At 39.8% G+C, this 12,430-nt stretch overlaps 1 protein-coding gene across 1 annotated transcript; it reads left to right on the forward strand.

The window, feature by feature from the left end:
- Positions 1-552: 552 nt before the first annotated feature.
- LOC120414880 (matrix metalloproteinase-19-like) lies at positions 553-4,446 on the forward strand (the record flags this gene model as incomplete). Its single annotated transcript, XM_039576202.1, has 5 exons — positions 553-565; positions 953-1,009; positions 2,999-3,105; positions 3,166-3,795; positions 3,847-4,446. Coding segments are annotated over 5 exons (1,407 nt in total), but the record flags the coding sequence as incomplete, so codon positions are not given.
- Between the last annotated feature and the right edge of the window lie 7,984 nt (positions 4,447-12,430).

Genomic DNA, 12,430 nt, shown 5'->3' on the forward strand with positions numbered 1-12,430 from the left:
TATAATTCAATTTCTAATTTGTTTAATCGTTTGTAAATTTATTATTGCTGGTATGATACCTACAATTCTTTTACAAAAACTTTGTTGATTGTTTACATCGCAGTAAATTTTATAATCTTTAAACATTGCAAATGATAGTTAATATGTCCATTGAGCAATCTTGAGCTATGAGCTATGAGGTTTTGTCGAATGATGATTGGTTTTTTTGTTAAGGGGTTACATACATGTAGAAAATCACAAAATTTCATATTACAGAAAATTTATTAAATCAACTTAAAAGATGATTTTCAATCACTCCTGAAAGTTTCATGAAGATATTTCATGATTTAACTGAGTTAGAGACGATTTAAGCTCAGAATTTTGCCATGCGCAAAGCGAGCTGTCAAACTTTGAGAGCGTTTTTCTCTGAACACCAAGTTGATTTACGGGTGCCACGATATCTCGAGATGGGACGGACCAAATTGGCTGAAATTTTGGGTGAAGACTCCCAAGATATGTCCCGTGTGCATGACGAAGCCCGATTTTAAAATTTTGAATTTTCAAAAATTACAAAAATCAAAAACTGGCGATTTTTTATATGAAAAACAGATAAATATTTTTATCTTTTTTTTTAATAATCTTTTTGAAAATCGGCCTCCGTCATGCACACGGGACCGGTTTAACGAGTCTTCACCAACATTTTGAGCCGATTTGGTCGAAGCAATGTTGAGATATCGTGGCACCCGTTTTTTGAAACTGCTAACTTCAAATAGCTATATCTCGGCAAAGATACAACCAAATGTCTTCAAATTTGTTTTGTTAATAGATGGAAATGTATTTTTTAATGCCCTGAAAACAGATTTTGAAAAAAGTTTAAGTGTGTGCTCAAACCAACCTCTGACATTTTTGCCGATTTACGTATATATAACCCCTTAAGCAAACTTTTATTACACGTTTGATATACCGAAAGAAGTGATTTTTTATCTAATTCATGTCCATTTTTTCAACTGTAACATAAACGAGCAATACAGTCAGTAGGGGTTTCTTAATAATAAAAAAAAAACAATTTAAATAACATTGATTATATTTTAACGTAGAATTGTACTTAAATAGTTAACTAAAAGAGGGTGATGATTCTAGAGATTTCGAATTTTCCGGGAATCGAGAGTTGAATGCAATGCAACTTTTGAATTGGTTCAACTTGAAAATGGCTATTTATTTCTTGTATGTATTGAAGTTTACTCATCTAGTGTCATTAATTGATTTAATTTTTTCCTTATAATATTTATAATAAGTGTCAAAATTCCCGGGAGTCTCGACCAAATTTACCGGGAAACAAGAGGCTCTAAAATGGCAGAATTCCCGGGTAATTTTTCCTTGGAATTCCCGCTCGTCACCCTCTATTTACTAACATTGTCTAAAAATATGATGGAATTTGCTGAACTCAACCTTGAACGCCAATCGTTTGAAAATTGACCCAATGTTACTCCTTCGAGGGCTGACATTGGGTAACATAAAACTATAATTCGAGCAATTCCAATAAAAATATTAAAATTTGATTTTCAAAAATCACTTTGATCCAATCTCACCCCCCAGACCAAATGTCAACCCAATTGACGGTAATATGTTTTAATTTACAAGTGACGTCTTTGAGATATGATTTGTCCATTGTTAATAATTTCTGAGAAAATAGTAGCTTTTTCTATACAATCCATATAATATGCCGAATCGGTTCCAGAGTGGCCAAAGTGTCAATTAGTTAGCGTATAAACCTTCGTTGGGCTTATCGAACCCAACGCAACAAAGAGTACCTCGATCCGACGTTCCGTATTGAACTGATTCGCATTCGAACAAAACCGTCGAATTTTTTTATGTATAAAAAATAAGATTTCAGTTGTGTATTGAATCATTATGTAAGAATTTTTAGTGACAAATAATTTTGACTTTAGCTCAAATATGATTAAATGTCAACTTTAGGGGTAGGCGTGGCTGAATGGTTACGCTGTTCGCTTCGTAAGCGGAAGGTTCTGGGTTCGATTCCCATCTGCCCCTATCGAGAAATTATGGAAAGAAGGAATAATTCTGAACACTTGAATATGAACGAAAAAATCATTAGCTCGCGGCGGGGTTCGATCCCCCGTCCTTTGGGTCAGCAGACAAAAATGCTAACCACCAGACCATCGAGGCTTAGTTGTCTAGAAGGATTAAGAATGCTATAAGAATCCAAGAAACTTGATTGGAATCTGTGTGAACCTAAGAACAGGAAAATGCAATATTGAATTCAAGGACACTGGTTGCATAATTGTTAGGCGAATATTGAACTTTCAACACGACCAGAATTCACCACCGAATTGGAAAGCTTCCAAAAATGAATCCAAGAACATACGAAGAATTAAGGACTATAAATAGATTTGACCGGCCGCATCACTTACCACGGTGAATCCTGGCTTCACACCCATCTTACTAACACCCTCAAACCTCACGTGATACTTTGTCGAAGACGCAGCTGATTTAGCGGTCTTCATCACTCAAGTATCGGACTAAAATTCCTATCCACTTCCCCCGTGTCTTACCACTGGTCGTGGCCGGCGCTGTGATTGGCTAGCATGATAGGGACATTTGAAAGTTGCGAAGTGGTGATGATTGGTTCCTACTCTTCATCTGTGGTCCACGGAGCAATTCTTGGAGGTCCTGGTCAATAACAGAGTAGCAACTACGGGTAGACACCAATGCTATGCTATGCTAATATGATTAAATGTCAACTTTTGCACGCTAGTTTTCGCGAAAAATATGTTCTAGAAATTTAACAATTGATGTAAATACAAATTTAGCACCCATTAAAACGCTATCAGAGTTGCTCCAAACATGGCATGCATTATTAAACCTAGTCCAATTTATTCTGCAGTGGTCATTTACGGCTAGTGCGTTCAACTGTGGAACACAACAAGACAAATGGCAAACCTGGAAGTTCTAGTTTTGTTACTTTTCGGATTTATCTGTAGAATTTTTGCTCAAGTAGCTTCAGAAGAAGATTCTCAGGATTACAGCTGGAGCGAATTGCTTGAAATAGATTCACAATATTTAGAGTATTATGATGAAGATGAGATTGTTGAACCGGATGTACAGGTAAGTTGAATTTATATTAGTTAAAATAATGGGAAAATTCAACAGTAAATGAATTACTAGCCAGGCGAACAAAACTACAATACAACATTGGCCTCATTCGACGCAATGTTGGAAGAAGGATCAACTCTGGCAGACAAGGAACTTCAGCTCTACTACCGTTCATTAGCTGACAAACCCAAGCAACGGAGAAACGTGCCCAGGTGTGGGACTACAAAAACCAACTTCAAAGCTGTTGGTTTTGGTGTTCAAAAATGGAGCAAAAATTTCCTAACCTACAAGATTATGAACTTCCCCACGGGACAACCCCAATCAGTGATAAGATACCTGCTGGACAAAGCATTTTCCGCGTGGAGTAACGTTACCAACCTGGACTTTGCGGAAGTTACCTTCGTGGATCGAGCTGATATTGAGGTCGTCTTCGGCGGTCAGGTGCACTGGTCACGTGGTGAGCGATGCTCCTTCCCTATGGATACGGACGTGTTTGCCCATGCGTTTTACCCGGAAGAAGGAAATGTCCATTTCAACACCAAGTACTACTTTGACGGAGGGGAATCGCTGGGACAGTTTCTGGAGGTCGCGATGCACGAAATTGGCCACGTGCTCGGGCTTGACCACTCCAAGTCCAAGGCTTCGCTGATGCATCTCACGGAGATTGGCAGGTTTACCGAACCGCAGCCGATTGATGTGAAGGTATGATAGAACTTTGGAGTTAGAGATATTTCAAGTGTTGTTTCATTCCAGAACATTCAGCGACTGTACGGAGTACGTGGCGAATCGATGAGGGCTGCTGCACCCAGATTGTGCTCATTGACGGCGATGGACGCAGCAATTCAGACATCAAACGGAGTAATTTACGTGTTTGCTGGAGATTATTTCTACGACGTTAGCAACAAGTTTGCCCCTGGGAAGCTCATTTCCTCAAAGTGGAAAGGACTCCCCGGGAACATCGATGCAGCCTTCACGTACAACGGAGAGAAAATTTTCTTCTTCAAAAACGACCTCTACTGGACGTTCAACGAAACTCGAATGCTGCCGGGTCATCCGCGGCAAATTCGGGATGGCTTTCCGGGTCTGCCGAACAACCTGGATGCGACCCTGGTTAGTGATGGAGATATCTACGCGTTTCGAGGCGATCAGTATTGGTACTACTCGGTCAAGGATAAGCGGATATCCGGGGATTCCCCGAGCAGCACTCGACGGATTCATCTGCCGACGACCCACTTTGATGCGGCCTTGAACACTGAGAGTGCCATTATGACCTTCAAGGGCGGCAACTTTTTCAGATGGAGCGATGGAGGACGGTCGGTGCAAATGCTTCGAAACAGTTGGTTGCAGTGTTAGTTTTAGATCGGTGGTTGACTTCGATTTGATTGAACTGGAATCCTGGTATAAAATACAAAAAGCATTGCCAAATTTTAAAAATTGACTGTGATCTCTACTTCATCACCTAAAGTCTTCAACTAGTTTTAGACTCGAGAAGTTTATCCCATTTTCAAACAACATTATTGTTTACTCTTCATTGCACAGTGGTCCGAAACTGAAATATATAGCGTGACAAAATGGATTGCGGCCAAAGGTTTGGATTTAGAGCTCTGACGTCGTCGAAAAAAAATGATCGGGGTTGATAGGGACATCTTTTGGTATGGTGGACATTAGGGTGGTCTAATTTTTAGGATGTTTTACAACACTTCGCGTCGAAGAGTACGAAAATTGGACCATTTAAACAAAAGTTACAGCAAAAAAAATATATATTTTTTTAAACAATAATGCCACGCGGATTTTTTTTTATATCTTGTTACGGATGGACGGTACGACCCCTTTTCACTTTAAACATTTGAAAAAGACGTTTTTTTTCAATAACTTGCAGCTTGGAATTGTTATGATTTGGAAACTTTGACAAATGACAGCTTGACAAGCCAAAGTCTCAAAAATCTCGATTTTCGGTCATTTAACGGATTTTTATATTTTATTTTTTGTGACATCCCATATTATGATTTGACCAACTTTGCTGCGATGTTAAAGGCAATAATTTAATCTTCGCGATTCGCAATTTTCAGTGTAAGAACGGGCCTTGACCGATCTTATGCACCAGGTTCCCGACGAACACGCACTACCCTTACACCTATATCTCACTCTTGCGTCAGTACGAGCAACACGCTAGAACACGCATTGAGTGTTCGTGCCAGGCATTTACACCTTCTTTTCTGGTTACGCATTTTAACTTGGCCGGGGGTGGTACAGTGTTTTGGGTTAAGATAGCCAAAGGTTAATAAACACGAAATAAAATGATGGATAATAAACAGAGGGCGTTTAAGAAAATCAGTAAACAAAATAAAACATAGAAGATAGATGGTCGATAAAAATGGAAAGAAAAAAAACCCAAAGAAGATGTTTCAGGTACATCCACAGCAGTTGAATCAACATACTGCGAATCAAAACAATACCGTCTACAATCACAAATTACTTCCCTTTCCCACATTGTCGCGCCCCATTCTTTCAGCCGTCTCGACTCTGACCCGTGGTGGTCAAAGAATTACGAGCCGTTTCCACAGGCCACCAGCTAGGTCATCATGAAAACCAAGCCAACGTGGAGGTAAGAAAATAGGACACTTGCAAGGAACTAGAGCTATATGTTTTGATCAATATAATTCGAATGATCTAACAGGACTACGGACGCAGTCAGTTACGCTCCTTCCAGGATGTTCCTTACCTGGGTGTCAACCGAAGAGCAAGCAACAAGGTCAGTGTAGGGATTAAGAGTGGGTAACAGTAGAGGCTCGTATGCTAGAAAGGATAAATTTTAAGAAATTTGGTCCAAAATCGAGTAGCGTGCAGTGAGAGAAAGAGAGAGTTGTTAAACGTTTGTGTGAGAGAAATAGATCAGTCTTGTAGTTTGTTTCGGCACGGAAAGACGCGTTTTATTTCCATCCGAAACCCAACGAAAGTTGCGGCATCAAGAGCTCCGATCACGACAAAAGAGAGAATTGTTAAACGTTTGTGTGAGAGAAATAGGCCAGTCTTGTAGTTTGTTTCGGCACGGAAAGACGCGTTTTATTTCCATCCGAAACCCAACGAAAGTTGCGGCATCAAGAGCTCCGATAAAAGTCCAATGAAGGACCCTGGAACCGATTCCGTTAAATCTGCAGATTGTTTGGGAAAAGTTGCGTAAAGTCAAATTTTGATCACAGGAGGCTGAATAAGCAAACAAGCTAAAAACGTAAAAAAAAATCGAAAAAATCGTATAGGTGTCAAGAAAAATATAAAAACCTGATAAAATATAAAGGATATTTATTCAATTTTATTTTTTTCAATTTTCAATTCAGTTTTTATTCAGAAAATAATCAATTTACAATGTGTTACCATTAAACCTAATAGAGATTTGGAGGATAAAGAATAAATACAAATAAAAATAGGTAGTAATATAAAATTTTAAAAACATAAAACAAGAGCTGGAGGCGGGGTCGATAAAGGTGAGGCTTATATAGTTTTAAGTTATTTTTTGTACCCTTATTTCATTAGGAAATATTGGTGGGGAGATCTACAAGAAACTTAAAATATTTTAATATTTTTTTGGATGGAAAATCCTATTCCTTTTTTATTGTAAAATTGCGATTTTAAACAGTGAACAATTGTTCAGCGTTCTGCTTGTCAGTATGTGGTAAGCAATTAGATCATATTTGCAGCAACTTTTGTCGATTCACCAGGCACCACCACTTTCAAGTGTCTAAACAAACAATTTAATGACGCGTGCCGCCATCTCTTGTACGACCTCCACCTAATGGCTAAAATCAGCACTTAAAAAATGTTACTCCAACCGCAAACCGCACTCATTTACAATTTCCTATATTGGTGTAATGAAACTTTTCCACGCACGTTATAAAATCTCGGTTAGTGCATGGGGGCTGTGGTCTTTAGCCACGTGTACAAAGTCTACAGGAGGTCTTTTGCGCGAGGTCGGCCACAACTGTAACAAACTTTAATGACCTCTGCAATGATGGCGGCGACTGGTTGAACTCTCGCGGCAATCTCGCGAGGTTTTCTTTTTGAAGAAAAAAAAAAAAAAAAAACAGCAGCGAATGCCTAACATTATAATCTACCGCCTTATAGCATAGGTTCAGGTATACGATCATTAACTTTTGCAAGAAGTGCTGCCTCCGGCGGCGTACTTATTGTTGTGAAACGGTCAAAAGGTGTACAGTTAACCACGTGTGTGTGTGTGTGTGGTTTGAAACCCATTTGAAACAGAGACTAATTTTAGTGCCAGAAGCTGATTACTTTGAGATTTACTTTAGGGCTTTTAAGTGTAATCGAAGCCACACATTCTAGCGCGCGCAGGTGCTTTATGTTCCGTTGTAATTATCATCATGCTATACGTAAACATCAAGTTGCAGGTTGAATTGGACCATCGTTACAATTTCCAGATCATACAAAGGTTACGTGTATGGACTGGAGAGATGTTTTTTACAACATTCCTTTACGTGGCTGTGCAAATAAATAATAAATTAGTTTCTAGCGTTGTCCTCATCTGGTATTTAATGAATCCAACAAATTTCCCGCGTGCACACAAAGCGCACTGAACAAGTTCCTATAATTCCTTCCTTTTTCGCAGTGCAAAATATGGACTTTGCGCAACGACGTATACGCAACGGCAAATCCAAACCATAATAAAGCTAAAGTAACAAATATTTATATCGAAAAGCGATACGATAAATTCAAGTGCACACACCGTCTTCGGGGGCCTTCTGGGGGCTGCCGTTCTTGACATTCTCCGAGCGTCCTGAAGCCCGGTATCATCACTTGCGCCAAGTCGCTGAATATTGCGCGAATATTCACCGCGTACTTATAAGCTCGCTGTATACAAGATTATACCGCGCGCGCGTTCTGCTTCCGATCCGATCCGGGCAGGTCCAGAACCCAGACGGCAGGCAGGGATTCTTGGTTTATGCTCCAACCAGCGAACGTATAAGTAATGGATATTTGCGACAACCGCGTGTGTAATCTTGCCGCGTTCCTGTTCGTCACCGACCGACGATCGAGAATGACCGGGATATGCGGCAGCAAGAAAACTGCGGTAAAATCTGCGTGCACGATTTACTTAGCCGTTCTACGGTGAGGTGAACCCTTTAGGGACCGAAAATGATCTTAAAAAGTCTGAAAGCATCAGATCCATCTGATCTAACATAGACGCCCCGAAAATGCATCACAAAAATTGAAGTGGCCAGCCCTACTTCGTTGTGTTTACCGCGGGGAGAAGTATGTGAACGGATCACATTTCGGAGAATCTACAGGGGATGAAGGATGCGTGGACATACCGTTCCAAACGCTCCAGATTGTAGTTTCATCAAAGTTATGTAGGTTGTTTTTGCCTGCTTGGTCAGTGCGGTGGTTAACAAAAAGACAAATAAAAAATATTTTCATGATTTCATCAAATTCTAGAAAAAATAACATTTCCGATAATCCTACTGAAAGGGTCAATTCACTCGCTGTTGCTCAACCAGTTTAGTCGGTTGCTGGTTTAGATGTCGCACACTTAAACTGCTCCGGGATGCTGCCGTTTATTGTAGCAATTTTCCTCTGCTTCTGAAGCCATGTCTCATCCCCACAGGACACCAGAGTTAAATCTGAAGTAAGCCAAACGACTTCAAGAACGAGAGAGAGTGAGCAGAAAAAAGAGTCCCTTATGTTTATCTGAGGGTGGCGGACGTATTGATGTTGTTAAGGTTTTTTGCTGCCAAGTTTCGTTTTTTTCCAGGGCAAAATTTACAAATGCTCGCCGAAATATCTACATAGAGTGAGACAGAGAGAGAACGGTGAAGACCCTGCCCGGTAAGTGGCAACATAAGCATACGTGTGTATCTGCTTATACCGTGGACCACGTGCTCAAAGCAACAGGGAGGACCACGGTGGAGGAAAGGGAACGTCGAGGCCAATATTTACGAAACGAGACTAGACATTGGCAGGCGGCCAACACACATAAAATATTGGCCGGGCTGGGAAAGTGAATTGGCTGGACCGTGGTAGTACAGTGATCGAAAATGTGGGCAAAATCATGCAATATTGGAATCATAGGCCCCATAGCTGAACATATTTTTCTTTAATTTTTCAGGATGTTTCAAGTCACAAATCCAAAAAATATGAATATCCATTAACAGGAATCTCAGATATAATTTTTTGAAAAAAATTCGGATTTCGGTTTATCAATCGAGTTAAAAGTTCCATGCTTCTCCATTGAAATGATTTCGAGGTAAATTCTGATGGAGACGCATGGTACTTTTGGTTTTCAACTTTCAACGATTTTTCTCATTTTTTCATCAGCATGTTTTAATGAGCTTTTTGTGTTCTAACATTGACCAAAATATGAGATCGATCTGCCATCTACAGCCAGAGTTATTCAACTGTCTCATTGTAGACGCACTTGGCAGGAACAATGAGACACACTACGAAAATTAACATTTTCTAGTAAAACATCATGTTTTTGTATTGTTCCATTGCAGGTGACTTGCCTTGAACATTTTAGAGCAATATTGCCAACATGAAACTTGAATTAACAAAAGTATTTAAATTTTGTAAAATCCATATATTTATACCAAATAACTTTGTATTATTGGTTAAATGAAGTTAAAACTCTATAAATATGCCAAAAATCACTTCCAATTCATGTTTTGAAAGATTTACAAAGATTTTGAAAAGTTCAATGAAATAAATCAAAGTGTCTCAGTGTCTCATTGTTATCCATGGGCTAAAATGAGTGGGGAACAATGAGACAACCCTGGATTCTGGGTTTATTCTAAATTTTGGCCAAACCTAATCAAAGGACATTGTAGCCCAACTCAATCCCTATGGAATGTCGAAATTTTTTTGAAGAAATATTGGTGTTAATGGCAGCCTACGAGCGAAAAAGTAATTTTTATCCATAATTTACTTTTACACCCCAGAATCAAACATTTATGAATAACTTTTCTAGGGAGCGTCCATAACCAAAGCTACTATTATGGCAGACGTGTATCCAGTAGACACACCTTTCCCCCAAATATGAGCCTGATTGGTTGAAACTACCCTACTTTTTTGCCTAAAGAATCGAATCAGGTGGTATTCCTGAGGTCGATTTTTTTATTGTCACTCTACTATGCACCAATCTGCACCACTTTTTCAAATTTTGCTGCAAACTTCTTTTTAAATACATAAATATACAATTTATTATTTTTCGTGATTTGATTATCCAAAGTGAAATTTGTATAAGGTCTTCGGATAATCGACTCGTGACGCGAGTCTGGACTGTACTAAGACATTGAATGGCAACTAAGATATCAAAATGCAACTTTTGACATTGATTTGGTAAAATTTCGTACAGAATAATTTTAAATTTCGGTAAAATTTTTAAGATAATTTTGACACAATACATAAAAATAAGTAGAATCCATTGAATTTCATTTTAAAAAAGGGTAACTTCCTATCGAATGGGCTTTTTTTTGGTATGGAGAAAATGTACCTGAAAAAAATATTAGTAATTATCACAAAAAATGTAATGTAATAAAAACAAATTTATGTAGTTGTACCACAGTGCAGTTGCAGAGAGCCGTCATCCTGACTTTGGAAATCACCGAAAGGCGCGAAGCCCGCCAAGTACTCCAGCTCCATCCTCTCTGTAAAACTGCGCGGACAACGGATACGTTGAAGTGCCGCAAAGCCCTAATAACCAATCCTCCAGCGGACGAAAAGGGCTTGTCCCTTTCCCTTAAGAACCGCGTACCCGCATCCGTGTCTGTGTGTGTCAGTAGCTTTGACAACTTTTAGATAGCATGTATTAGTCGGATGCCGAAAGCTACTTAGAGGGAGGAGATAAAAAATAAGTAATGATACGAGACAGCAGTGCAAAGAAGAAGCAAAAGAGAGAAACTTTCCTGGTGGATGCATAATTTGGAGCCTTCTGGCGGTGATCAGGAGAGCGCCGCCGTCAACGGAAGGTATACGCAGCATCCCGGAGTTCAGGAGGCTATCGGCGGAGAAGATGCTGCCCGGTTGGTAAAATGATGGTATTGGCTTTGGCGCGGTGACTTGTAACGCGGCGTGCACTTTGTAATGATTTTGTCTTGCATGCGGGCACACAACTCTCGGTTAAGGGCTGTCCCCACTAGCAGCTGCTGATGACTCGGAGCAGATTGGGAAGCTGCTGAAGAAGCAAACAACTGTTGGTGATTGTTGGTGGGAAGATTTATTGGAGTACCATTAGTTGATGTAGTAAATTGGAAATGTTTGAAATGTACATAAAAAAAAAGTCATGGCCGAGTGGTTAGCATTTTTGCTTACCAATCCAAAGGACGGAGGATCGAACCCCGCCTCGAGCGACTTTGATTTTTCGTTCACATTCATCATTTCAAATTAATGTGTTCTTAACTTTCTCGTTGGGAGCAGATGGGTATCGAACCCAGAACCATTCGCTTATAAAGCGAACACCGTAACCAGTCAGCCACGGCCGCTCCTTTGCCCTAATGAACACTCAATTAAGATCAGAATGTCATAATACATATCATTTATCTATATCTTGGTATAGATTTGATAACACCAGTTACCTTCAAAAGTGTTACAGTTTTTAAGTAAGTTATGGTATGATTGCATACTAATTAATCTGCACTTCATACTCATACAAGAAAAAGCAAAAGATGCAAAGGTAGCTTGTAATCGCCTCATCATCTACACAAAACGTTTCGGTGAAAATGTAAGTATCTTAAACATTTCGAGGTCAGCCTTAAGGTCTGCGTTGACGATGGTGGTAGTTTTCACTTTCCACAAGTCCTAATCTGCACAAATGCTGTGTGCTTAACGCGCTCGCGTCACTTTGCACACAATGGATGATGTTTGAATTGTCCTCCCCCCCTTTCCTCCCCAAAAAAGCTTAAAAATATAGTCATCATCTTTGACCAGTCGTCGTCGGACAGGTCATGATCTTGGGCAGAATCCAATGCGGCACATTACAACGGAGCTCAAAGAGAAGGAATTTGGGGCTCATTGGAAACGACCGTGGCCAACGGCCGGCAACGAATTCCACCGTCGCCGATGAAAATTAAAATTCAAGAGCAATCTGCAGATATCTATCTTAATGAATGAATTATAAAGCCATTATTTGTCGTGGCCCGAAAATGGAGGAGTTTTTCAAGGGGTGAGCCGAACAACATTAAAGCTGGCGCGGGTTCGTTTGAATGCAAGTGTCCGCGACATGGGTTTTGGGTATTCTTTTTTTTGGGTGGAAAGTTGGGATGAAAAATAAACAAAATACCGACCCAACGCGCGGCATCGGTATGTAAAACGCTATAAAGCTGTTTCGGCG

The sequence above is a fragment of the Culex pipiens genome, chromosome 2 (assembly GCF_016801865.2).
Source record: "Culex pipiens pallens isolate TS chromosome 2, TS_CPP_V2, whole genome shotgun sequence".
Classification (NCBI taxonomy): Eukaryota; Metazoa; Arthropoda; class Insecta; order Diptera; family Culicidae; genus Culex; species Culex pipiens.